The sequence below is a fragment of the Onychostoma macrolepis genome, chromosome 08 (assembly GCF_012432095.1).
Source record: "Onychostoma macrolepis isolate SWU-2019 chromosome 08, ASM1243209v1, whole genome shotgun sequence".
Taxonomy (NCBI): domain Eukaryota; kingdom Metazoa; phylum Chordata; class Actinopteri; order Cypriniformes; family Cyprinidae; genus Onychostoma; species Onychostoma macrolepis.
In genome coordinates, this window is record NC_081162.1 from 15,710,219 (window position 1) to 15,736,768 (window position 26,550).

Below are 26,550 nucleotides of genomic sequence, written 5' to 3' on the forward strand. Positions count from 1 at the left end.
CTGTTTTAAAACTAGGAACAATTTTTGGATTTCAGTCTGAATATGATCTGTTGTGACTCAGTGGATTTTAAAAAAATATTATTATTTCAGTGTGAGGGGTCACGAGTTCAAATTTTGCTTGACTGGCAATACACCAATTGAAGTTGCATCTGTTTGTCAGTGTAGTTTAAACAATCCTAGTGTCGTTTTGTGCTTGTGAGATGCAGCTCTGGGGCCTCTTGTCTAGAGAAGGTAAAGTGCACAAACCCAAAACTGCCACAAGCAAACAACAAAACAAACAATATATGTTTCACACTAACCATCAGAGTATAAGCGATAATGAGAGACACCAGCTGTGCTCAGTGGCGGGGCTGGAGGATGAGGCTGGGCACAGAGACACACCTTCAACACACTAATCAACGGCACACAGCGACACCTTGTGGACAATATTGTGCTATTGCAGGAGCAACATTAACATTATTGTACTTTACCACACGCTGGACAACTACACACTACAACAAACAAATTGTGCATGTAAAATTTTAAAATCTGTCCTGATTTATGAATCAATTTGCTGTTTCGAAATCCCATCTGACTGTGTGATAAGGGCAAACTCTAGAGGGATGGCTTCACATATTTCTTACCGCCTAAATTTCTTTCAGTAAATAGCGACGCACTCCATCTTAGTGCAGGCAAAGTGTGGGCTCTTCCAAAGCCCATCCAAAAATGAAAACGAATGAGAAACACAAAAGGAGATGTTTCAAAAATGTATGGAAAAATCAAAATTAACAATTAAAGTGAATGGGGACTGGTGCTGTCAAGCTCCAAAACAACACATTTGAATGATGCACTACAATGGAGGCGAAAATTGTCAGTGAATTACTTAAATTTCTTTCACGAAGCTATAATATGGCTAGAGCAGATATATGGACTATTTTTACGATGTTTCTTGTCTTTTTTAAAGCTCGACAGTCCCAGTCCCTGTTAACTTTCATTGGTTAGAAAAAAAGCAACCAATATATTATTAAATAAATTCATATTTTATGCCCATGGAAGCAAGGGAGTCATATGGGTTTGGAACAACAAGTAAATGATGACAGAATGAAATAATTGTTTTAGGTGAGTTGTCCCTTTAAATGATTTTCCCATTGTTGTTGTGAAATGCAGTGGTTGCTAGGGATACAACAAGGGCCTTACAGGAACATCTTGAAACCCCTCCTCAACACACAAACACACACACACACACACACACACACACACACACACACACACAGGACTCATTAACATGCAGCCGTGCTGTTTCTGACACAGGTTCCCATGGGTAACCAGCCTAGTCCGTGTCTATTTTTACCTCAGCAGCCTTTATGACAGACTCAAAAGCTACAAGCAGCTGGATGATCAAAAGCTTTGCTGTTGTACTCATCAGGGTTTCAATAAGACCCACAACTCTTGTCCCACACTCCTTCACACTTTCCCCTCAGCTCTCCAGCCCTCTTCAGCTTCCTGAATCTATTCTTACTGGAATAAATACTGAAAACGAACCCCATTCATTAGAACTAGTGTATCCGTAATGAGCACATAAATCAAACTAAAACGGAGAGTATGTTTAGCCTTGCAGATTATTAGGCAGTGAGCTTTTAACGGCAGCAGTTCTCAATCACATTAGGCAGTCTTCACAGTATTCACTCCACACTACATACAAAGGGACTACACATTACTTTACTACATTACTATACTTTGGTTCCTCAAGAAAACTGGTCCTCTTTTTTCCAGCTCAATATGTGTTACCTTATAAAGACACTCAACTGCTTTTCCACATCAGGTTGATTTACAGCAATCTTTTTCTTGTCCATACAACATTTTTCTTTGCGTAATATATTTTTAAAGAAAAAAACGATATATATATATAATCACACAAGCTATCGTTTAAAAGTTTGGGGTCAGAATTTTTTTTATGTTTTTGAAAGTCTCCAATGCTTACCAATGCATCATTATTTAACAAATGCAAGAAAAAAAAACAGTAATGCTGTAAAATATAAAATTTTACAATCTATTTTAATGAATCCTTGCTAAATAAAAGAATTCCCTTCTTAAAAAATATTACTAACCACAAACTTTTGATTGATAGTGTGTGTGTGTTTATATATAACTATTTATTAATTAAATAATAATCTTAGCAGTGCTTGAAATTAAGAGGTCATTTGTGTAGCATTTTGAAAATTGCTGAATTGTTTCTCCCTCCTCCAAAAAAGTCTTAAATATCAGATCCACACAAATGACCTCATAATATATTTTACACAAATTCCAGAGATCAGCCATATTACAGAAAAATCCCAACTCTTCAATCTGTTTAGTGACCCTGACGAGAATAGGTGTCTGTAATCTGGCCCCAGAACAGCAAGTTTGAAAACAGGCAGTGTTGAACAAGGGCCAAATGCTTCTCTGTGCACTACAGTAAATAATCTGACATTGGCATTTGTAAAGCCTAAGCAAACACCATTTAACCATTTACATGTTTTGTGGCTTGAAATTGAAAAACATAGGCCTAGATTCCAGTACCATTCCCTATTTGGAGCTTACTGTCTTCATTATAAATTTCACTTTAAATAATTATATAGGCCTAAAATAGTTTAATCTCCTCCAAGCATGATGACTTTATACTTTAAGTATAAAAACAAGTTAATAGCACAGCAAATGCAGATTTCTCTACAGGTTTAGAACTGGGCTTCAAAGTAAACCTCACAATGGCACGTAATGCCACTCATTTCATTACTATTACTGCCACTGCTGAAATGGAAATTAAAAAATATTTGTTCCCATTTAATTCATGTGTAATTTATTAAATTGTGCTTGGTGGAGTTTACTTGGCTCAAACGGCACCCCTTATTGCATCCTGAAAATGTCATTTATTGTGCTGTGTGGAATTCACCTCTCATCAGGCAGTCACATTGTTTTGATTATAAAAAATAAAAACGTCTAGGTAAAACTTTCCAAAAATGAATCTTAAATCCATTTGCAAAAACATCCTGAACCTGACACTTATACTGTATATATTTGATACTGCACTGAAGACTACATACATATGTGCTTTGTGTATGAATACATATGTCGCCCTCTTGTGCTGAGATGTGGACATGACAGACTGTTAATGTGCAAAGTCTATAACCAAGAACACTTATTAAATGAAGATGTACTTCAGTTGGTAACAGAAATCAAGCAATCAATTCACTCTACTCTCAGGTGGTCTGTATTTAACAGTGACTCTTACATAATATCCACTAGAGGGCTCATTATAAGAAGTGAAAGCTTTAGTTTTTCGGAGACCCTCTGAGTCGTGTCCCTTTATGAGCTCTAAAGATGAGTTTAAATGAAATTCTTTGCATGGCATCTCATATCTTGCTCATTTTGTAAGATGTCTGGATTTCAGCAGCATTGGTAACACCTTAACCTTAAGCGACAACTATCACCTTAGCTCAGTGACAGAGACCAAACCTGAAGCTTGAATGTTTGAACCGTCTTAGAGTTGACATATTTAACTGTATGCAAAAAATAACTTACCAACTCACCAAATAAGCCACCTTACATTTTGATCTGAAAGCTTCAGGCTGTCTTTCACCTTCAGACCAACATCTGTAGTCCGTATGAATAATTGGGCCCAGGGGAACCTGTCTAGGAAGGATCTCTGTCTCTCTGTCTGTTTTCTTGTCGTCCTGCTCTTTTGGATGGCTTGGGTTAAGGTGTGACCAACACTAGGACCTTCTCATCTGTTCAGCATCTTCTTTCTCTTTCTGTCTCAGTCTCTGGTCGGTGGGTTGGAGGATCATGACTCAGATTTGGGAGGGGCGGGGTTGGTCTGATAACCGCTGCCATAGCCGCTGATGGAGGTAGAGTTGGTGATGAGCTCCACAGGAGAGGTGCTCCCGGGGCCCAGATAGGCCCTGTGGCTGGGCATGGGAGACGGGGCTTCGCTGGGGTTCTTCCCCAGGATGAACCTTGTCTCATCTTCCAGGGTGGAAGCCTCCTTTGCCAGGCTCTTGCGGTAGGAGACGGACAGCTTGTTGGAGCCGTCTGGGATCCAGTTGAAGTGACGGGCAATAAAGACCAATGGAAGAGGAAGCATGGCTGCAACGATCAGAGCAAAACACATGGCTAGTGCCCAAGGAGGATAACTCTGAAACCTCTCCGTGGCCTGATTATAGAGAGAAGGAGAGAAAGAATTGATTAAATGGAACAGAAGTGACAAAATGAGTAATATTTTCATATTTAAATGTCATAAAACTTCCTCCTTAAAATACATGCACTACCATTTAAAAGTTTGGGGTCGGTAAGATTTTTGAAAAAGAAATGAATACTTTTATTTGAAGATACATTTAATTGATCAAAAGTGACTAACAACATTTATAAGGTTACAAAAGATTTCTTTTTCAATAAATGCTGTTCTTTTGAACTTTCTATTAATCAAGGAATCCTGTAAAAAATTTATCAGTTTCCACAAAAATGTAAAGCAGCACAACTGTTATCAATATTGATAATAATAAAAAATGTTTCTTGAGCACCAAATTGGCATATTAGACTGATTTCTGAAGGATCATGTGACACTGAAGACTGGAGTAATGCTTCAGAACCGTCAGGAATAAATTACATTTTTATGAAAATATGAAAATAGAAAATTGTTATTTTAAATAGTAATAGTATCTCACAATATTACAGTTTTTATTCCATCTCGATCAAATAAATGTTGTCTTAGCAACCAAACCTTTGAAAAGTAGTGTATATACCTGAATTCGGACACTGCCTAGATGTAATTGCATATATAGATGATAAAGGGGGAAAAATGTTTAAACTAGGGGTATTATATAAACTACCACAAAATATAAAAATGTCAATCTATACGTACTAAAATGTAGTCAAATAACATTAAAATAATAACTAGTTTTAAATATCAAACAATGGACATCCATATGTATTTCATGGCTGAGCAGAGTGTAATTTAGGAACAGGAATAGGATGGGAGAGAGAAAAGGACTAACCAGGTCTTGCACCCATGCATTGTATCCCGGAGGGCTGATGGCCATCTCTACCACAGTGGCAGAAATCAGTATGATTAGACACACTGGAGACACATACTTCCACAGGTAGAAGTAAACAGGGTACGGTCTGAAACCCAGCATGTCCTCCAGATCCTGCATGAACCTGATGAATGCATGCAGAATTACAGCGCTGATCAATATCAGACACAAAAATACACTGAAGTGCATGGGACTATATTTGGTGTTATCAAGAACAGACAAGGAGGAGATCTGATTTCAGAGACAGAGTCCTATTTTATGTAGCTCTTGAAGCAAAATGCTAGAGAACTTCACAAGCAGTCAGTGAATTTGCCCACCTCTTGGTGCCATAGATCCAGGCTACTGATACATTCTCCAGGATCACCACAATGGTGAGGGGAAGACCAGCAGAATAGTCATCAAACATGGTAACAAAGTAGTTCCCTGAACGCTGGACAAACAGCAAGCCGCACAAAAAAGCCACAATACAGCAGCCCACTGCGGGAAATACAAGATCATACAGGTTACTCAGTGCCACCTAAAAGTGGCCCAGGATCACCACAATTATAACATACATTGGAAAAATAAGAATAAACCAGGAGCTCTCACCTGTGAGGAACTCTTTCCGAATTTTGAAAGTATCCAGAATGGGTGTGGTGATGCCAGTCATGGTGCCAATCATGCTGCCCAGGCCCAGGTTTATCAACATGAAGAAAAACATGACAGACCAGAAGGGAGAAGCAGGGAAATGGGTCATGGCCTCGGTGAAGGCAATAAAAGCCAGACCGGTGCCTTGAACAGACTGACGAGAGAGAGAAAAAACAGTATTATTGTTTAAATAAAAAATAAAAAAATTAAATGAAATTTCATTACATGAAATACAAATACAAATCAATGTATAAAAACAAACTAAACTGAAATGAAAAAAAAAAAATCTAATTTTAGTTTTAGTTTTTGACTTACACAATTGTTTACCCTCAAAATGATGAATGTCACGTTTTCTTTTGCCAAAACTTAGCTTAAACTGGGTACATGGACGCTAAAGATGTAAAAAATAAAAATGAAGTGTGCAACATGGCCCTAAAGTTCATAAATAGTTTGAACAGTACAATACATTCCATACTATTATGATTCAATAAAAGAAATGATTACAATAGACATTTCGTCTATTGAGCTTGGCAAATAAATAAATAAATCCTAAGTCTAAATGTAAGTTTTATCCATGCTAATGGCTTAGCTGAAACCTGTGAATGAAAGCAGACAGCTCATGGGCTGAACACCTGCCTTATTGAGCTCATCCTCCAGCAGACACGGCTCCAGCCCCAGCTGTTCAAAACTGTCATCTTTCACAATCTTTATTACTCCGTACATCTCAGCATAGTCAGAGGCGGTGAGGTGGGAGAAGTTCACGTGAGGCGGGATGAGATCCTGACTCAGCACATTTGAGTTCAAGTAGCCCAGAATCTTCTCAGCATTCCTAAAAGAAAACAACACAGACATGAGGCTGCTGGATGATCTCGAAATCCAGCTTCCCCATTTAGATTTAAAGCATTAAGCACAGATATTATTTTACAATGGAAAGTGTATCTTAATCCAATCACAAAAAGGATCCCTTTATGAGAGAAATACACAGACATAATAGGAGGTCATACGTACTCCACCACACATTTCTCGTTCATGACGTTGGCTTTGAAACCCAGCACTGCAAACACCACGAGTGTGGCCAGTATAGAGGTCAAGAAGTTGATAACGGAGACAAGCACGGCATCAAAATGGCAGTTGTTGTCTCTTTTATTGTAGCTGGAAAAAGCGATGACTCCACCGAAACCCAGACCAAGAGCAAAGAACACTTGAGTGGCAGCTTCACGCCACACCTGCGGCTCCAACATGATCTCCAGCTAAAATTAAATACATTTAAAAAATTACATTTACAGTATTTGATTAAAAAATTTAAATGAACAGTGCTAACATAGCTGAAGGCCTTCAAATGTTCAAAATGTTTGATTAAGGTAATAGAATCATTTTTCTTAATGTAAAACGGATTAAATATCCCACCTACACCACAAGAGGGAGTCCAACCACCTGATAGGGTGCAATTTTTTAGCTGCAGAAATTTTCTTTATCCATTGCTGACTCTTCTATCTTAAAGCTTTGCTTACATTGCATGAAATGTGTCCCTTAGTCTCTAAAAAAAAAAACAGATTTCCAAAATATCATGTGTGTTTAAAATCAGCGCACGTGTACACTTGCCTTACCTTTGGTGTGAACATGTGAGCAATGCCGTCAACTGCTCCTTTAAGGAACAGCCCTCTCACCAGGAAGCAAAAGAGCACTCCATATGGAAATAGAGAGCTGAAGTACATCACCTGCAAAAACATGGTGTAACAAATGTGTCTTTGTTCAAATGTTTTACAATGATTTGAGATTTTTTAGAAAAAAATAACTGTGCATTAATGATTTTGCTATTACTTATTACAACATGACCTAAATTTAGCACATATAAATACTTTTTTGTTCATAAATGTAAATATTGAGGTGAAAATCCATTCTTTCCACTTTTTGGTTTGATATGATTTCGACCCTGATGTTACATCTTTGTTGCCAAAATAAATAAATAAATAAATCAAATTATTATTGATTCATTAATTAACTAAAAATTAAATGTAAACTCAAGAACTGGCCTTACAGAGGCTCTTTTCTTGTTACATGATCTGAACAGGTGGTGAAGCACTACTGGCTTTATGAGATTAGCAGAAATTTTGTTTTGTAGACAACTATTTGTGTCCTTGTTGTTTAGACACTGTGATGCTGGTAAACAGGTATTTCTCTGTAAAATCTGTGTTTGCTAAAACTGCACCATCACACCTTGAACTCGCTTCAAGGAGAAAACAAATGTTCCGCTCTGAGAAAATAATCATAATTGCACATTGTGATTGTGTAATTGTTCAGAAGTGCTTGATACCGCAGCATCTGCAGATTGTGCCTTCAAGCTATCCGAAAATTGATGTGTTTCTCAACTAAGCTGATTCTCATTTCATTATCTCATGCAGTAGCAAGTCTGCCTCACCTTCCCAGAAGACTGAATGCCCTTTATTACAGCCAGGCAGACAATTATCCAGGCACCCAGCAGCGACAGAGTCATCCTCCAGTTCAGACCCCCGCTGTCTGCGATTGTGCTGGTGATGTTCAGGGTCTCGCGGTACCAGAAGTACGTGGTTGCTGAGCTCTTCTCACACTCAGGCTCCACAACTAACCAGACAAAGGAAAACCGGAGGGACAAAATTAAGCCCATGTCTATTAATATAGCACTGACTATTTGATGACTTTGTGGAAAACATCAGATTGTATTTCTTAGGATTTGATTCTGATTCATTAGACTCCAATTTTAAATCGATTTGATTCCAGTTCATTTCAGTTCTGATTTTGCTTACATACCGTATGAAAGAAATTCTCTTTCTTCTAATGCTGTCTATTATACAGGGCAGCACTTATCTCTTTTAACTATACGCTAAAAACAACTCGTAAAAGTGATTTGTAAAGGGACTCTTGCAGTACTGGTTGAGAATCGGGATTGTTCAAATAAAAATAGTCATTAATTTGAATACTGATATTTTTCCTAAGGCCGAATCCAAACCTGGTGGGAAAACCAGCATCCAAAACACAACATATGCTGGTGACCTGCCAATATTTTCAGCAGAGAACACTGCCAGTGCTATGGAAATCTCCAAATACTGCTTCTAACAGCATAGTAGAGTATCCTGGAAAGGTACACGTAAAACTGTATCTAAGAAACATTGTGCACTAAAAGATTTGAGGTTTTTAATCAATACAATTTAGTCTATATAGCAATTCTTTAAAGTTTGTACTACATAAAGACCACAAATAGAGTTTGAATTTATGCTAGAATATAGTTTTTGGTTTTATTTGGGTATTTGTAGTGTGCTGTGCCCACCTAAGATGCATATCTAAATGTATCTAGTCTTAGTGGGGTTGAGAGTGAGACTGACTGCAGGTCTCAGCCTCTGTCTAGTTCATTCTCCACTTATTGACCAGGGGACACTGCTGCAGGGCATGCTGGGAAGTCTAAAACACACAACGTGACCTTGAGTATGAGGCTCATGAAGAGCGGTATAGTAAATGTGACAAGGTGCACAATGTGTGTTGGGTGGAATATACTTTAAAGGAATAGTTCACCCAAAAATGAAAATTCTGTCATCATTTACTCACCCTCATGTCGTTCCAAACCTGTATGAGCTTCTTTCTTATGTTGAACACAAAAGAAGATATTTTGAAAAACCAAACCGTTATTGGTCCCCATTGACTTCGATAGTATGGAAAGAAATGTGGACCATCAACTGTTTGATTACCAGCATTTTTCAAATATCTTCTTTAATCTTTAACATAAGAAAGAAACTCATACAGGTTTGGAATGACATGAAGGTGAATTTTCATTTTTGGGTGAGCTATCCATTTAAGAAAGACTGCAGTGCTATAAAAGTCACAAATAGTGACACATAACAGACTGCAACTTTATTAAGGTCGTCTGTTGTTGGGCATGAAAACAAAACTCTTTCATTATGTTTGCACACAACTAATGGATGATACTACATATTTCTACAGCTTTGACTGTGATGGAAGTAAGAAGCTTCTTGCTGTGCCACATTTTATTTCATTAGGCAAAGTGTTGTACCAAATTAAATGTTTCACATAAAACAACACGACTGCAATCTTTCTAGTCATTATGTGAGAAACTGCAGAACACTCACTGGCTTGGCTACCATTCCTCCTGATGGGACATTCGCTCCAGGGCAGAGGATACTGAAACGACTGAAAAAAGTAGAAGATGCTCCAGCCGATAATCACATTATAGTACAGACCCACAAAACCACACACCTGTAGAATGAGAGAAAAAACAATGGATATTGTTAACAACTATAAAATAATTAAGGGGTAATGTTGACCAAAAACTGTCCCCTGGCAAGGTCTCATCTCATTTCAACCATTTACTTGAACATCTGAGTCATACTGTGCACTGAAAATAGCAATCTAGTTGGCAAAATCCAATCTAACTGTCTGGCACCTTCTGGGAATCTTCTGGGAATGTTTTCTTGTGTTTCTTGTATGGCTTTGAAATAAATACGTATACTGGACAAACAGAAATAATGACCGCAACATGTCTACATGGCAGTTTAGTTTGGTATTGTTGCATCATCTATTTCAGATTCATCCAATTCTACATGCTATGTTGAAAAACAAGTTGTGGTTAGTCATTTTACAGTACATGTCAGTCAGAGTAGCTCTTCCTGGCAGTTGTAATAGCACTGATGTGCACCAGACTGTGCTGACAGTCAAAAGTCTGGCTCCTGGAGTCTGATATATGATCGGATGACTTAATGGATAAAATCTGAAGTCTTTTAACTCCTAAAACTCAATAGCCTTACTTCATTTATACTGTCCATAAACAGAAGTGAATGTGTTCTGTGTGCTGAAATACCGTGTATGTTCATGGTTTAGCAACGAGTGCCTGTTAACAGAAAATCTATCCCTTGATTTTTTCCCTGCAGTCTGTAACAGGGCGGTAATGGTTCTTTGCAACGTCACGGGCCCACAGCACGTTGAGTTAGTGAATAATTGAAGCAAATTCTTTCTGCTGTAGCTTCATGGGTATTAATAGCAGCGGCTGCAGCAGGACAGCCACATATAGTCCATGAGTGTTTCTCCACAGTCATTTTAACTGTGGTGCTCTTTTATTTAAAGGCCCATGGTTTCAAAATGGCTTTCCTTGCATGTTTTTTCATTGCCTTTGTGTAGAAGGTTAACACAATTAAGGTCAATTCCCAATCAGAAGTCAATGAATCCAGCAGTCTCATTCAGACTCCATACCAAATACTAAATACAATACAAAATGTTAATTTTCAGTTCAATTAATCTTGATTAACAGAACATTTAATATTCTAATAAATAATTGTATATAATTAAATATTAATAAATTAATAAACAATTATTGTATTTAATGGACATAATATAATCAATATTTTAAATAATATAATCAAATCACCTAAATTATTATGTAATCAGAGAATGCAAAACTCTGACTTTTGAACACCACTGTATTTGATATATAATATGTATTCAGCACATTCTGTTACAAATGAGAAAGAAAAGAAAAAATTCCCAAGAAACTTCTGATTAAAAAGCATTTACACAATAACCAAATTTCTGCACCTGTGCATTGGCATATGGTATATAACCATCACCTTCCAAAAGGCCTAACGGACTTGCTGACTTGCTAAAGTATCTCCAAAGCACAGCTGCTTGTACAAGGAGAGGAAAGCAGAAAGTCCAGGTGCAGCTGGGGCTGAAAATAAATGTATTACATGTTCAGACAGAGTGATATTTTCAGATCGAAACCCATCTGATAGGTTGTGTGACTGTGCTCATATTAAACTGATCAGAGCACAGAGTCTATAATGGATGACTCGGCACAGAATGGCTGGTAAATTAGTGCTTTTAAGCTAGTGACTCATCAAAAACAAATGCGTCTGTTAGGACCTTCAGAACACTGAAATTGGCTGTTGGTCTGGAACTCACAAGCTCCTTATTGTATTGTGACCCTTTTCCAACAAAACATTAGCATGCGAACTAGAATCTCAAACTGTATCAATCACCCAGTCTGAGCTGACATGCACCAGACACAAGTCAATGTCATTAAAATCAGCAATTTAAACGCAAAACAACTGATTTCCTCTTTTACTCATAAATCAAATAAAGAAACATGATCTCAGTCAAGAAAAGAACATACATTTGCGTGACTGCTCATTTGTGTCTTGTGTTTCAGTCCACTACTTTCTCCAGGACATTATTCACTCACCATTAGGCTGGACACTCCAATGCCACCGAGTCTTGGACAAACATAATTCCACACTCCTATGCTCCCTCGACGGATCCTCTGTCCAACCGCCAGCTCCAAGAAGAAGAGTGGGATGCCAATAAGGATAAGAAGGATGAAGTATGGAACAAGGTAGGCACCTGTGAAGAGAGATAGCGACACTTGTAAACACAGAGTGTAATGCCCTTAATGACCAACCAATAGCCCAAGATCAATCAAACTATTGCACACTAAACTCACATCATTTTTTTCAAAATGCTTTTTCCCCCCCTTTCAAAATATGCCATTTTACTTTTTTCATACATATACAAATAGTAAATTGTCTTAAAATATGTGTCTTGCTAATTAAACGGTGCATTGGTGAGTCTGCTGGAATTTAAATCAGTGAAAATTTTGGATTTTGAAAAACAAAATACTTGGTATGACTGTCTGGGACACTTTTTTCCTCATATTTCGTATTTACATTAACTGAAGTAAAATATATAAACATGTTTTTAGCAAAACTGTCTCTAAAATTAATGCATATAAAGGTCACTTTTTTATATTTTGTAATTTTGGATTTAATTTAGGCCATAAATTGACCTAACTACATGAAATATTATTGTAAGACATTAAATCATATGGTCAGACACTTAATCAAAAGATGTTGACAACTGAGTCAAAATACAATATTTAATTCACTTTTAAAATATACAAATCAACATAAGCATTAATTCATCAACTTTAATTTTAAGACCATAATTAATTGTCTTAAGATATTATTTTTCTTACAACCCGAATTCCGGAAATGTTGGGACATTTTTTAAATTTGAATAAAATGAAAACTAAAAGAATTTCAAATCACATGAGCCAATATTTTATTCACAATAGAACATAGATTACAAAATAAATGTTTAAACTGAGAAATTTTACAATTTTATGTACAAAATGAGCTTTGATGCCTGCTACAGGTCTCAAAATAGTAGAGACGGGGGCATGTTTACCATGGTGTAGCATCTCTTCTTCTTTTCAAAACAGTTTGAAGACGTCTGGGCATCAAGGTTTTGAGTTTCTGGAATTTTGGTGTTGGAATTTGGTCCCATTCTTGCCTGATATAGGTTTCCAGCTGCTGAAGAGTTTGTGGTCGTCTTTGACGTATTTTTCGTTTAATGATGTGCCAAATGTTCTCTATAGGTGAAAGATCTGGACTGCAGGCAGGCCCATTCAGCACCCGGACTCTTCTACTACGAAGCCATGCTGTTGTAATAGCTGCATTGTCCTGCTGAAATACACAAGGCCTTCCCTGAAATAGACGTCGTCTGGAGGGGAGCATATGTTGCTCTAAAACCTTTATATACCTTTCAGCATTCATAGTGCCTTCAAAAACATGCAAGCTGCCCATACCGTATGCACTTATGCACCCCCATACCATCAGAGATTCTGGCTTTTGAACTGAACGCTGATGACACACTGGAAGGTCTCCCTCCTCTTTATCCCGGAAGACACGGCGTCCGTGATTTCCAACAAGAATGTCAAATTTGGACTCGTCTGACCATAGAACACTTTTCCATTTTGAAACAGTCCATTTTAAATGAGCCTTGGCCCACAGGATACAATGATGCTTCTGGACCATGTACACATATGGCTTCTGCTTTAGTTGGCATCTGCAGATGGCACGGCGGATTATGTTTACCGACAGTGGTTTCTGGAAGTATTCCTGGGCCCATTTAGTAATGTCAATGACAGAATCATGCCGATGAGTGATGCAGTGTCGTCTGAGGGCCCGAAGACCACAGGTCTTCAGCCTTGTCCCTTACGCACAGAGATTTCTCCAGTTTCTCTGAATCTTTTGATGATGTTATGCACTGTAGATGGTGAGATTTGCAAAGCCTTTGCAATTTGACATTGAGGAACGTTGTTTTTAAAGTATTCCACAATCTTTTTACGCACTCTTGTGTTTTTACGCACTCTTATGTCTCTATCTGTTTCTCTGATTCTGCCGTAACTAGGAATTACTGAAGCATCAGTCTGGATCCAACCCTTAAAAAAGATCCGAGATGACCAAACACCTGAGAAGAGATGATGGCAACACCTCAGAGGACCACGGAGGATGCCAACCCTCAGACAACACATAATTACCAAGTTAAGTCTGTCATAACTTAAATATATTGGGTTTCTTCTGTGTGTATGTGTATATGTATGTATATACAGGTGCTGGTCATATAATTAGAATATCATCAAAAAGTTGATTATTTCACTAATTCCATTCAAAAAGTGAAACTTGTATATTATATTCATTCATTACACACAGACTGATATATTTCAAATGTTTATTTCTTTTAATTTTGATGATTAGAGCTTACAGCTCATGAAAGTCAAAAATCAGTATCTCAAAATATTAGAATATTTACATTTGAGTTTGAATAAATGACCATCCCTACAGTATAAATTCTGGGTATCTCTTGTTCTTTGAAACCACAATAATGGGGAAGACTGCTGACTTGGCAATGATCCAGAAGACGAACATTGACACCCTCCACAAAGAGGGTAAGTCACAGAAGGTCATTACTGAAAGGTGTGGCTGTTTACAGAGTGCTGTATCAAAGCATATTAAATGCAAAGTTGACTGGAAGGAAGAATTTGGGTAGGAAAAGGTGCACAAGCAACAGGGATGACCGCAAGCTTGAGAATACAGTCAAGCAAAGCCGATTCAAACACTTGGGAGAGCTTCACAAGGAGAGAACTGAAGCTGGAGTCAGTGCATCAAGAGTCACCACACTCAGACGTCTTCAGGAAAAGGGCTACCAAGCCACTTCTGAACCAGAGACAATGTCAGAAGCATCTTAACTGGGCTGTGGAGAAAAAGAACTGGACTGTTGCTCAGTGGTCCAAAGTCCTCTTTTCAGATGAAAGTAAATTTTACATTTCATTTGGAAATCAAGGTCCCAGAGTCTGAAGGAAGAGTGGAAAGGCACAGAATCCATGTTGCTTGAAGTCCAGTGTGAAGTTTCCACAGTCAGTGATGATTTGGGCTGCCATGTCATCTGCTGGTGTTGGTCCACTGTCTTTTCTGATATCCACAGTCAACACAGCCATCTACCAGGAAATTTTAGAGCACTTCATGCTTCCTTCTGTTGACAAGCTTTATGGAGAGGCTGATTTCATTTTCCAGCAGGACTTGGCACCTGCCCACACTGTCAAAGGTACCAAAAGCTGGTTCAATGACCATAGTGTTACTGTGCTTGATTGGCCAGCAAACTTGCCTGACCTGAACCCCATAGAGAATCTGTGGGGTATTGTCAAGAGGAAGATGAGAGACACCAGACCCAACAATGCAGATGAGCTGAAGGCCACTATCAGAGCAACCTGGGCTCTCATAACACCTGAGCAGTGCCACAGACTGATCGACTCCATGCCACGCCGCATTTCTGCAGTAATTCAGGCAAAAGGAGCCCCAACTAAGTATTGAGTGCTGTACATGCTCATACTTTTCATTTTCATACTTTTCAGTTGGCCAAGATTTCTAAAAATCCTTTCTTTGTATTGGTCTTAAGTAATATTCTAATATTTTGAGATACTGATTTTTGACTTTCATGAGCTGTAAGCTCTAATCATCAAAATTAAAAGAAATAAACATTTGAAATATATCAGTCTGTGTGTAATGAATGAATATAATATACAAGTTTCACTTTTTGAATGGAATTAGTGAAATAAATCAACTTTTTGATGATATTCTAATTATATGACCAGCACCTGTATATGTGCATGTGTGCGTATGTGTATGCATATATATAGTAGAAACTTAATTTCCTGTAAAGCTGCTTTGCAACGATTGTATCGTAAAAAGCGCTATACAAATAAACTTGAATTGAATTGAACTCTTTCACAGATTGGAGAGCCTCTGCCCATTTTTAATTCTGAGACTCTGCCTCTCTAAGACATCCCTTTTATAGCTAATCATGTTACAGACCTGATGTCAATTAACTTAATTAGTTGCTAGATGTTCTCGCAGCTGAATCTTTTCCAAATTTCTTGCTTTTTCAGCCCTTTGTTGCACCCGTGCCAACTTTTTTGAGACCTGTTGCAGGCATCAAATTTGAAATGAGCTCATTTAGTGGATAAAAGTGTAACATTTCTCTGTTTAAATATTTGTTATATTTCTCTATGTTCTATTGTGAATAAAATACTGGCTCATGTGATTTTAATATATTTTCATTTTCATTTTATTCAAATTTAAAAAACATCCCAACATTTCGGGTTGTAGAATAATAGAGATATTATAAAGATGTCAAGTACTGTGCTTGTTCGTCAACCACAGGGAAAAAAAGAAAATAAATAGAACAGAACATTAATTCAGGTCAAAATATTGCAAAAGTAGTGCAGTTGACTGGACAGACTTAACTAGATTTCCATAACTGCAATATATTTGGATCACTGGTTATACTTCTTAAAAGAGAACTTGATTTCACTAAACTAATGATTGGTAATAAATATGACATGTTCCTTAACTAAATATATGACCTGTCACACTACATTTTGAAATATTTATCTTATATGACACAATTTGGATTCAAATAAAATCAAATACAATATACTTTCAAGTAGAACAAGAACAAGAGCAAAGCTTTATTATTTTCACACCTTTGTTATGTTTTGTTTCCCCTAAATTTTCTGGCTAAATTTCAACCACCTAGATGCAGCAGATGGTATCTGCAATAGGTTAATGACAGTCTGAGCCTCAATAGGCATGAACGAACAGACAGACAACAGAATAAAACAGCAAGTCACGCTTCTGAGCCCTGACGTCAAACTAGCTCCATGGTGACGAAGAGTTTGGTCTGAGCAGAGCGGCCTCTATTTGAAGTCAAAGAACAATCCGAAAATAACCGCTTCTGAAGATGTGGAGTGCACAGTCCTGGCAGATGACCACAAACCCATCCTCTTGGGAGGCTCCAAGTGTAATTAGAGCCAGGGATGATCACAGCACAGCCCTCCCTCTGCCTTTATTTATGACGATGGACTGCTTGTTATCAGTTTGATTACAGAATTTCTTTTGTGTTCGATGTTGCTTTGTTGAGGCTTTTTGTCTGGGCTTTATTTATGCATACGACTAATGAAAAAGAAAAAGCAGGTCTTGCGTAGAAAAGAGGAGATGGGAGGAAGGAGAAAGGGATGGATGAACAGATGGAAGGGAGAAGATGGAGAGAGCAAGGGTGCGTAACGGAAACAAGGCCTTCTGGGAAACATTCATAATTGCTAGACAAGCAAGGACAAGATATGACGATCTAATTAAGGTGTCAGGTTTCACTTTCAGATAATATTAAAGTATCTTTTTTCAGAAGCTTGTTTCAAAAAGTTTTTTTCATTACAATTTGTCATTGATACTATTTTCATTTTTGATACTTCAGTAGTCAACATTTGAAGTGGATCAAAACCTTTCATCAAATGTTGACTAATGTATTTTCTTTTTTTCAGATCATTAGCAATAAATTGTGCACTGCAAAAAAAAAAAAAAAATTCTTTATATATTTTTGTCTTATTTTGCAGTAACTACTGTCTCATCATTTTACACCACATTTCTGGCTAGAGACTGTGAAATAGCATGAAATTGTACATTTCGCATTAGAGGATAATATAAACAATGAATAATATTCCATGCAGTGGAGCAATGACAGCAAGAAAATTATGATGACGTAAATTTACGAATCAATACCGTAAAGGCCTTGACATTACTGTTTTTGAACAGCCCATATAACACTGCCTGCCCTAAATAACGCACACTGGTACCGGCAGCTTAATACATTTAGAGGGACCACAGCACACAAGACATTCAGCTGTCCCAAAAAAGCCTGTCTCAGTGGAAATTTTACAGAGCTTAAGATAATAATAAAGAGTGAAAACGTTAAAGGGATAGATCACACAAAAATGTAAATGACAAATATAATTTACTCACTCTCATGTGATTCCAAACAAGCATGACTTTGTCTTCATGGAACACAAAATGTACATTTTTGAACAAAAAAAAAACAACAAAAACTTTTTTTGTAAAATGAAAGCAAATAAGACTTGGGGCTATCAAGCTCCAAAAAGAAAAGAAAAAAAAAAAAAACATAAAACAGCAAATGTCATCTCTCCTAGCTCTTGTTCATGAAAGAAGTAGTAGCAATGTTTAATTTATGATTAATTAATTTCTTTGTGTCAGATTTGTTTAATGAGTCAGTTGATCCTACTCACAAAACTGGCCAGGGCTGTGTTTCCCAAATGCATTGTAAGCCTAAATTGATCGTAGCTCCATTGATTTCATCCAAAATATCTCAAATTGTGTTCCAAAGACGAACGAAGCTTTCACAGGTTTGGAATGACATGGGGGTAAGTGATTAATGACAAAATTTTCATTTTGGGGTGGAGTAACCCTTTAAGCTAACGATGCTTTTGGGAAACGCAGCCCTGATTGATGTGTTCATAAATCAGATTGGTCCAGTTTTAGAGCTCTGATTTAATTTGTCACACAAAGTTAAATTGCTTCAGAAGACTTGAAATACAGTTGTAAAGAAAACATTTATGATTTTTGGTACTTTTCTGCAACATTGATATTAGGGTTGGGTACCGAACTCGGTACTTTTAAGGGTACGGACCGAATTGCGTCGGTACTACCGAGTATCGATTCACATTAAATCATTCGGTACCAAATTTCGGTACCTGATAACGCATTTGGGCGCATACGAGAGAGAGAGAGAGCGAGACCCTGTGACTTGTCACCCCTGCAACTCTTTAAAACACAACACACGGCAAACCAAAATGTTCTGAAGTGTGCTTACATTTCTAGGGTCATATGGTTTCCGCGAAAATGCCACGGAATGCATAATTTTTGGATGAATAAAAGAAGGTCTGTCACTTAATTCGATTCGCGATATGAACTAGTGTATGTGAATATTAAAACGCAAAAAGACGATTTAAATATGAATCCTGCATGTTCCGTTAGCCTCGGTATGTATGAATGGCGGTTCTGTTTACTACACAAATACCGAAGCACACGTGAACTCGCGGTGATTTTCGGACTCTGCATCTCACAACATGAACACATGAACTTATGATAGCACACGTATGTCTGCAAGATGTCTGTTCAAGATCTCTTGATCTGGAAAGCATCTGCTGTCTATAAACGTCTGACAGACGTCTTTCAGATGTCAGTTTTATATACATTCTAAATCATAAACATCTTAAAGACATCTAATAGACGTCTATTTGACATCTAAAAGGAAACATCCTATAGACGTATTGCAGATGAGCAAACACCCTAAAAAATACATCTTGCAGATGTAAATGCAGATGTCAAATAGACGTCTCCGAGATGTACATGTGCTATCAGGGTACAGGCTGTGAGAGTCACTTCATGAGAATTTTACCGTTTCATTTGAGAAAACTAGCATCATATCATACTGTATACACACAGAAACTTCACGGCAACCTGTCAAAATAAAAGTGCGGTGTAGCAGAAATATATTACTCTTGTATTACTTTTGTACAGTATAATGTACGTCTTTATATATTCCATTTACTGACAAATTTAAATAAAACAATTAAATTTTAAAAATTAAATTTGTTAACACTTTAAAATAGGGAACACTTATTCACTATTAACTATGACTTTTCCCTCAATAAATTCCTAATTGGCTGCTTATTAATAGTTAGTAAGGTAGTTGTTAAGTTTAGTTATTTGGTAGGATTATGGATGTAGAATAAGGTCATGTAGAATAAGACATTAATATGTGCTTAATTAGTACAAATAAATGGCTAATATTGTAGTAATATGCATGCTAATAAGCAACTAGTTAAGAGACCCTAAAATAAAGTGTTACCAAATAATTATTACAACCACATTAACCACTTAATTGTAGAAAAAAATACAATTATTATTAAAACTTTTTTAAAGGAATATTCAGACAATTTTTCTACCATGTATTAATATTAACAGTAAACCTCTGTTTGTTTGCCAAAAAATAAAAGGGTTTCATTTTCATTTGATTAAAATAAATAAATGTTTCATGCCTTCATTTGATTATCAGAAAAAATAAAACAAGAATTTCTGGAAGAAAAAAAAGAAAAGAAAAAAATTGTAGGGCCCTATTGTTCAAAATGTTGAAATTGAGAGTTTTGGACTTATTTTTTCACTGAAATAAATGTTTTTGTTATTACACAGAGAGTAAAGTACCGAAAAAAGGTACCGTTGGGTACCGGTACCGAATTTCAGGTACCGATACCGGTACCGTACCGGTTCAAATGTGAACGGTACCCAACCCTAATTGATATGCTAGTAAAATGTGGCAAACGTTATTGCAGATTAGCAATAATTGTAAATTAGTAGTACTTTAAATTAAGTCTTGAAGTCTTATTCTTAGCAGATCATTGGCTGTTGGTTTATTAAATACTAAACCCTTTGAAATTTGGTTTAGTGTTCATCTAATAGAAGAAATTTGTGCAAAGCAAAAATGTATACAATGTATACATAACATTTAGGATATTTTACTTTTCTGTCTTTTTAAAGCTTGAAAGGTCTTGCACCCATTCATTATAATTGCATGGAAAAGAGCGACTAGTGCATTAAAAATTCTCCCTTTGTGCAAGGGCGTAAATTTCATCTAACAGTAGGGGGGACAATAAACATAACATTTCTCAAGATTAATTTTTGAAGGGGACACAAATAAATAATACAGCCAAAATTGTACTTGTAAGCATATATACACAACACAGCATGTGTACATAGCATGGAGACCGTGTTTAAATATGAGTTCGGTTCATAGGTTCACCACGCGGTCATATTATATAATTAATAAATTATTTTGCATCCTTCACATTGTATTTTAGGTTTTGTCTGGGACTGAGGACGTCTCTGATTTAGATATTCAACCGCAGCAAGCCCACTGCACTTAACATCATATTGAGCAAAACCCAACACATCGGTGAATAAAATAGCCTTGACAGCCTACTTACACATAACTACTAAAGAACTTTGCTCTCTCCCAATGGGCTCGTGTGTGTTTTAGTTTAAAGGGGGAAAGCAAGCAGTGGACCTAACCACTGTGAGGCAAGGGAGAGGGGACTTAAAACGCTTCTAAACTTAAAATGCTTTTTTTTGCATTTATATTGTTTTACTAGTTACACAGTTATTTTAAGTGTATGTCCATTATATTATTTACAATACACAGAGTGGTTTGTAATGATATTTTTAGGGGGGACAACCCTCAGATAAAATCCGCACCCCCACACGATTTACGCCCCGCCTTTGTGTACTAGAGAAGAAATAGAGGTTGAATAAATTATGACAGAAATATTCATTTTTTGGTGAACTCTCCATTTAACCTCAAAACAGTTATGAATGCACGTCACTAATAAGTAACTCACCTCCTCCATTCTTCTGGCAAAGATAAGGGAAACGCCACACGTTACCCAGGCCCACTGAGAAGCCCACCTGGGCTAGGATGTACTGTAGCTTACTGTTCCAGGCAGGGCGTCCGTCTTCTAAGTCAGGGGAGATATCTGGCTTGCCTATGGGTGGAGGACCCCCTCCTGTCATGTTCATGCTCATCTGACTACTTTTGTAGTCCATGGGAGCCTCCAGCGCCAGGAGGTCGGCCACAGACTCTGTGACATGCTCATTACTGTGCTCGCGCTGAGTCACTTTACTGCTTTTGGGCATGGTTGTGCCGTGCCGTGGTGATCCTGACAATTAAAGGTGTGAAAGGAGAGCAGGGCAGAATGGAGGTCACAAAAACTGCCCCTTTGGCTTGGTACAGGTGTGGACAATAAAGGTTTGTGCTCCTGTGGAAAGAACATAAAAAAGAAAACATGAGAAATTGGGCAACAAGAGATAAAAATATGACCGAGGGCCATTATACAGACCGAATCATCGTCCAAAGACTTGACCATTTTTGTTACATTTAAGAAAATATTTTTTTCTGGTCAGTGTTGTCTTGGTTGTTGAATTTTATAACCCAAATATTATTCTGATATATTAAAGCTTAACATTGTTTTTGGTTTTTGGCTTTGAACTACAGCATTAATTGCATGAGAAGCTAAGCAATCTGTTGTAATGAAAACCAAGGCAAGCACTGGCAGGACAGATGGGAAGATTTTTCTGACCCTCCGCATAGTAGTTTTGAACAGCATTGGCCTACTGGTATTAACCATGGTACAATATTATCATTTTGCAAATTTTACAATTATATTAATTAATGTAAAATACCGTTAAAACAGTACTGTTTTGAAGTATTAATGCAGTTTAAAATAACTGTTTTCTATATTTTAAAATGTATATATTATAATTATTCCTACAATGGCAAAGCTAGATTTTCAATATTCAGTGTTACATTATTCTTCAGAAATCATTTTAATATGCTGATTTGATTCAAGAAACATTTATTACTATTATCATGTTGTTATTCTTATTATTTTAAAAACAGATGTTCTGTATAATATTTTGTGGGAAGTGATCCTTTTTTCGTTGATGATTAGATTTTTTGATTCTTTGGTGAATCTAAATTTCATAAGAACAGCATTTATTTGAAATAGAAATATATTGTAACATTATAAATGTCTTTACTGCCACTTTGGTATACATATTTATATACATTTATAAAGTAAATTTTAAAAAATATACTTTTATAATTTTTTTTATCAAAATAAATCTTTATTTAAAGAAGAAAAGAGTAAAACTAACCTCAAACCTTTGAATGGTAGTGTATATAAATACATAAATCATTCCATAATTGATCTATAAATCAAATTAATATTAGATAATTAATAAAAGCCATTTTCATTTTGTGTGGTAGAGTTATCGTCAAAGCACAAGCTCACATAAAATATGAAATATTTCATACAAATGTTAATTAAAGACAAGCAAACAACAGTATTTGATACATATGCAAGTAAACTGTGGAGAAAGTTGCAGAATTGGATTGAGTTCAAGGTTTGCAATTGTTGTGCATTTTGATGCAGTTATGGAATACACAATATGTGTGGTCATCTCTGCTAAAATCAACCTCTCACTTATATTTATCTACAGCATGCACATATATTCTGCTACATGTGACATCCAAATGAACTTCTAAACTCAACGCTTACACAGTCCTTTGGTCTTTAAAAAGTAACTAAATGCATTAACTTAAAAAATGCATAGGTTTGACTGTGCAACACTGCACTAAACTAGTGCTTTAAAATTAGTCTTAAAGGTTGATTATCAGCAGCCCATTTGAAGGAATGTTTATTTTGTGTTAAAGTAATGGATGAAATCTGTGCAAAACACAGCCTGAGACTAAAAAAGAAGCAGCCACTGACTAGCTTTTAATCTAGACCATAGGGCCGCTTTTTGTGATAAATATGGGAGAGGTGATGCATGAGCTGAGATTCTTATCTCCTGAATGACTAGGGAATGTGGCAACAGAGCCACCATCTTTGCTCTTCCCACCTTTGTTTATCTTTGGTAATGAGAAGCAGCCTGAGGTGCTGGAAAAAAAAATCTATATGGCTTATCTCAAATACAAGAGGACACAAAACGTTGCTGTTGCTAGGCCATGCCCACCCACCGCCCATGACAACCTACTAACCGCATTCCAAAAAGGCTCAAATCTGCCCCTGGGAACCATATGAGGACAAATTCAGCTACTTTTAAGAACAGACATAACCATGGTTTGAAATAATAGCAAATGCATTGTTTTTGTGACATGGTCAGTGATGATAGACCATCAAAGGACCATCACATGCTGAGTTTGAACTTTTGCACCCACTGTGAAATTTTGCACAGTGTTCAGGTCCAAAACAGCCTATCCGGGCAGCAAGCCAGTCAGTTCTACGTCATTATTATGGAAGGGATTATATTTCAGTAGGAAGCAAACTAGACCTGAAGAATGCTGCTCACAGTGTGTCTCATTTTGCTGTGCATTAAACACACGGGCGCTGATCATTCATAATGCAGTTAATGTGCTTGGTCAGCTGATGCTGAGGAATTCAAACAAACACCCAAACCTAAACCCTCCCTGATGGTGATTAGCTTTTTACTATTTAGTCCAAGAATATAAAACATGGTGGCGATCAGAGCCTACCAACAGCATGGCTTCTCTTAGTAATAATGGTTTGTATAGCTAAATATCCTGTTCATTCAACTGCACGTTATAATGTAAAATGCACATATTTTATCTGACCGGGTTGCTAGGCAATAGAGCTTGATGAAATTCTCGCATCTCTGCTTCCTGTGAACCCGAATGCTCTCTGTATCAGAACAGTAAGTGACAGCTCATCTATCCAGTGCTTGAGAGGATACATGAACCAAATTTAGTCAAATCCTTGAAATACATATAATGGGTCACGAGAATAAGAGTTCATATTCAGCAAGCAATCTCTCCATATTAAAAAAGAGCACACATTGATATGACATTGTATGACTGCAATGTCAATCTCTCATCTTCTAGAAGAGTAGTACTACAATAATTGTACTGCAATTTTGTAAATATTGTACTACAATAATCCGTTAAATTAATATATAAAGAAGGTTTTGGCTCCTACAATGCCAAAACAGAATGTTAAGAAAAAACAAACTGGTGGCAGAGATTATGAAGGCCGGTAGCCTCTTATTTGAGTAGTTGACAATAAAGACATTTGGGAAATTAACATGTTGTTTGGTGTATTACATCTAAAGCTACTTAAAACAGTATCCTGCTAATTGTTTCATTTATTATACCTCCCAAATTTAAAAAATAAAACAACAACAAAAAAAAACAAGGTTGTTAAACATATGTATTAATTTTAAATGTATGTACAGGCCTATATTTCAACCGTGCTTTTAAATATTTCCATAATGACCAAAGTTGAATTTCAAGAACATGAAAATGAAAAGATCAAATCTGGGACTCAAGAGATGAGTTTTTCCTGATGAGTATTCTGTTGGCTGTTGAAGTTTATAACTCAAGCTGAAATAGACCATTTTTATGATTTAATAAAACTTTGCTTATGATTGCATCTGGTTTTTGGCTTTGCACTACAGCATTCATTTCACGAGGAGCTTTCATAGGCCTATCTGTTGTAATGGAAGCCAAGTTTTTCTAACCATCTTGCAGTGTTGAACAGTATAGGATTACAGTAGCCTGCAATATTATCAATTTTACAATTACATTAATTCATCTAGTAAACGTTCTTAAACAAAACGACAAATGGACACTGAAACCTTTTAATCTTGAGAAGTAGCCCAACAATACTGTTTAAAAAGCTGTTTGAAAAAGTAGGCTAGCATAATAAGCATAATAACAAGGGGGAAATTTACTGTCCCCAAACATACGCGTATGTATAGACTATATAAAACGTTTCCATAATGACAAAAGTTGTATTGTTAGTCAGAGTGAGCTAAACTAGACGCTCATGAACAGGAACAGTATGTCGTTCGAGAGCACGCAGTATTGGACGTAGGCCTACAACAACAAAACATAACTCCTGTCATTATTAATCATTTGACTATTTATTAAAGTTTATTGACTATGTCACAAGAAAAAAAATGTTGTGTTTTGTTTAACACATTTTAAGATGATTGTTCACTGACAAAAAGACTATTTGTTTGCGTGAAACAAACCTCAACCTAGTTGGTCAGGAAATCATTAGTCGACCCCCTGAAGGTCAGTCAAGTAGCACGACAAACTGCGTCAACTACCCATTTAGTCTTGATGCAAACTTCCAAACTGAAACTTTTTTCACAATTTTACCTTTATTCACTTTTCAAGCATAATTATTTTACTTTATACACAAAATAAAAAAATAATGTAATTAAATAAAACACGTGCCTCTTCGTCAAGTTTTCATTTGGGAGTAACTCCTCGAGAGCTCAAGCATCACCTGAGGATGCGCCTGACTGCAGTCACGGACATTGATAGCATTCACCTATACCCTCCCTCATTCACGGATCTTTCAACACTAATCGACACGAGCAATACGCTTACGATAGCTTAAAAACACAAACACGTGGACCCAAAACACGTAATGCTGTCATGTATGTCAAGAGGACCATGCGCCGCGCAGCATCCTCAAGGTCAAATATTTGTGTCAGGTTGACCTAAAACTGACGCGCCTCTGAAAACACGAGAAACCTCTTAAATAACGAACAACTGACCGGTAATTGCTGCCGTGAATTATCGACATCAACTGCGTGCAGCGTGATGAAACGCTTCATGCATGACTGGAATACCAAATAAGTTGGCACAACGCAATCATCGATGAAAAATCTCTTGCATTTTTTATCACGACGGGTAGGCTACTAAATGAAACGAATCCAAGATCACTCACCTAACTGGATGTCGAAGAGAGAGAATCTGATGCGAATGTGCTCGTGTAGGTCTCAAGGAGTGATAATAACCTGAAGAATCAGTTTGATACCTCGTTGAGGCATTGATGTGCCGTTTCCGCGCTCACGACTGAACCTGTCCAGAAATGCGCAGAGTGAGTGAGCGCGCCGCCTGACGCAAAGCCCACCGCGCACTATTGTGTTTTCTCTATCAGCCCAAAATAGTAACTTTAGGGTCACGCTGACACATCCGTGGGCGTTGTCCGCGACAACACTTCCAACCAACCCACTCCTTGATTTGTCTTCCAGTGGTTAAAATCCAAAGCGCAATTTAT

At 37.0% G+C, this 26,550-nt stretch overlaps 1 protein-coding gene across 1 annotated transcript; it reads right to left on the bottom strand.

Moving 5' to 3' along the window:
- On the bottom strand, positions 1 to 26,550 carry slc6a17 (solute carrier family 6 member 17). Its single transcript, XM_058785709.1, has 12 exons — positions 26,218 to 26,550; positions 21,298 to 21,714; positions 11,899 to 12,056; positions 9,794 to 9,920; positions 8,095 to 8,276; positions 7,283 to 7,393; positions 6,684 to 6,925; positions 6,312 to 6,504; positions 5,637 to 5,829; positions 5,366 to 5,525; positions 5,010 to 5,172; positions 1 to 4,168 (listed from the first exon to the last, which is right to left on the bottom strand). Exons 2-12 carry the CDS (start codon positions 21,590 to 21,592, stop codon positions 3,800 to 3,802), a joined length of 2,193 nt encoding a protein of 730 aa, XP_058641692.1. The 5' UTR covers positions 21,593 to 21,714; positions 26,218 to 26,550; the 3' UTR covers positions 1 to 3,799.

Coding starts and splice junctions, on each gene's coding strand:
- slc6a17 (XM_058785709.1), bottom strand. CDS start 21,592: ATGCCCAAAAGCAGTAAAGTGACTCAGCGCGAGCACAGTAATGAGCAT. Junction 5,830..6,311: donor TGGAGGATGAGCTCAATAAG/GCAGGTGTTCAG, acceptor CTCTCTCGTCAG/TCTGTTCAAGGCACCGGTCT. Junction 5,173..5,365: donor TGGATCTATGGCACCAAGAG/GTGGGCAAATTC, acceptor TGCATTCATCAG/GTTCATGCAGGATCTGGAGG.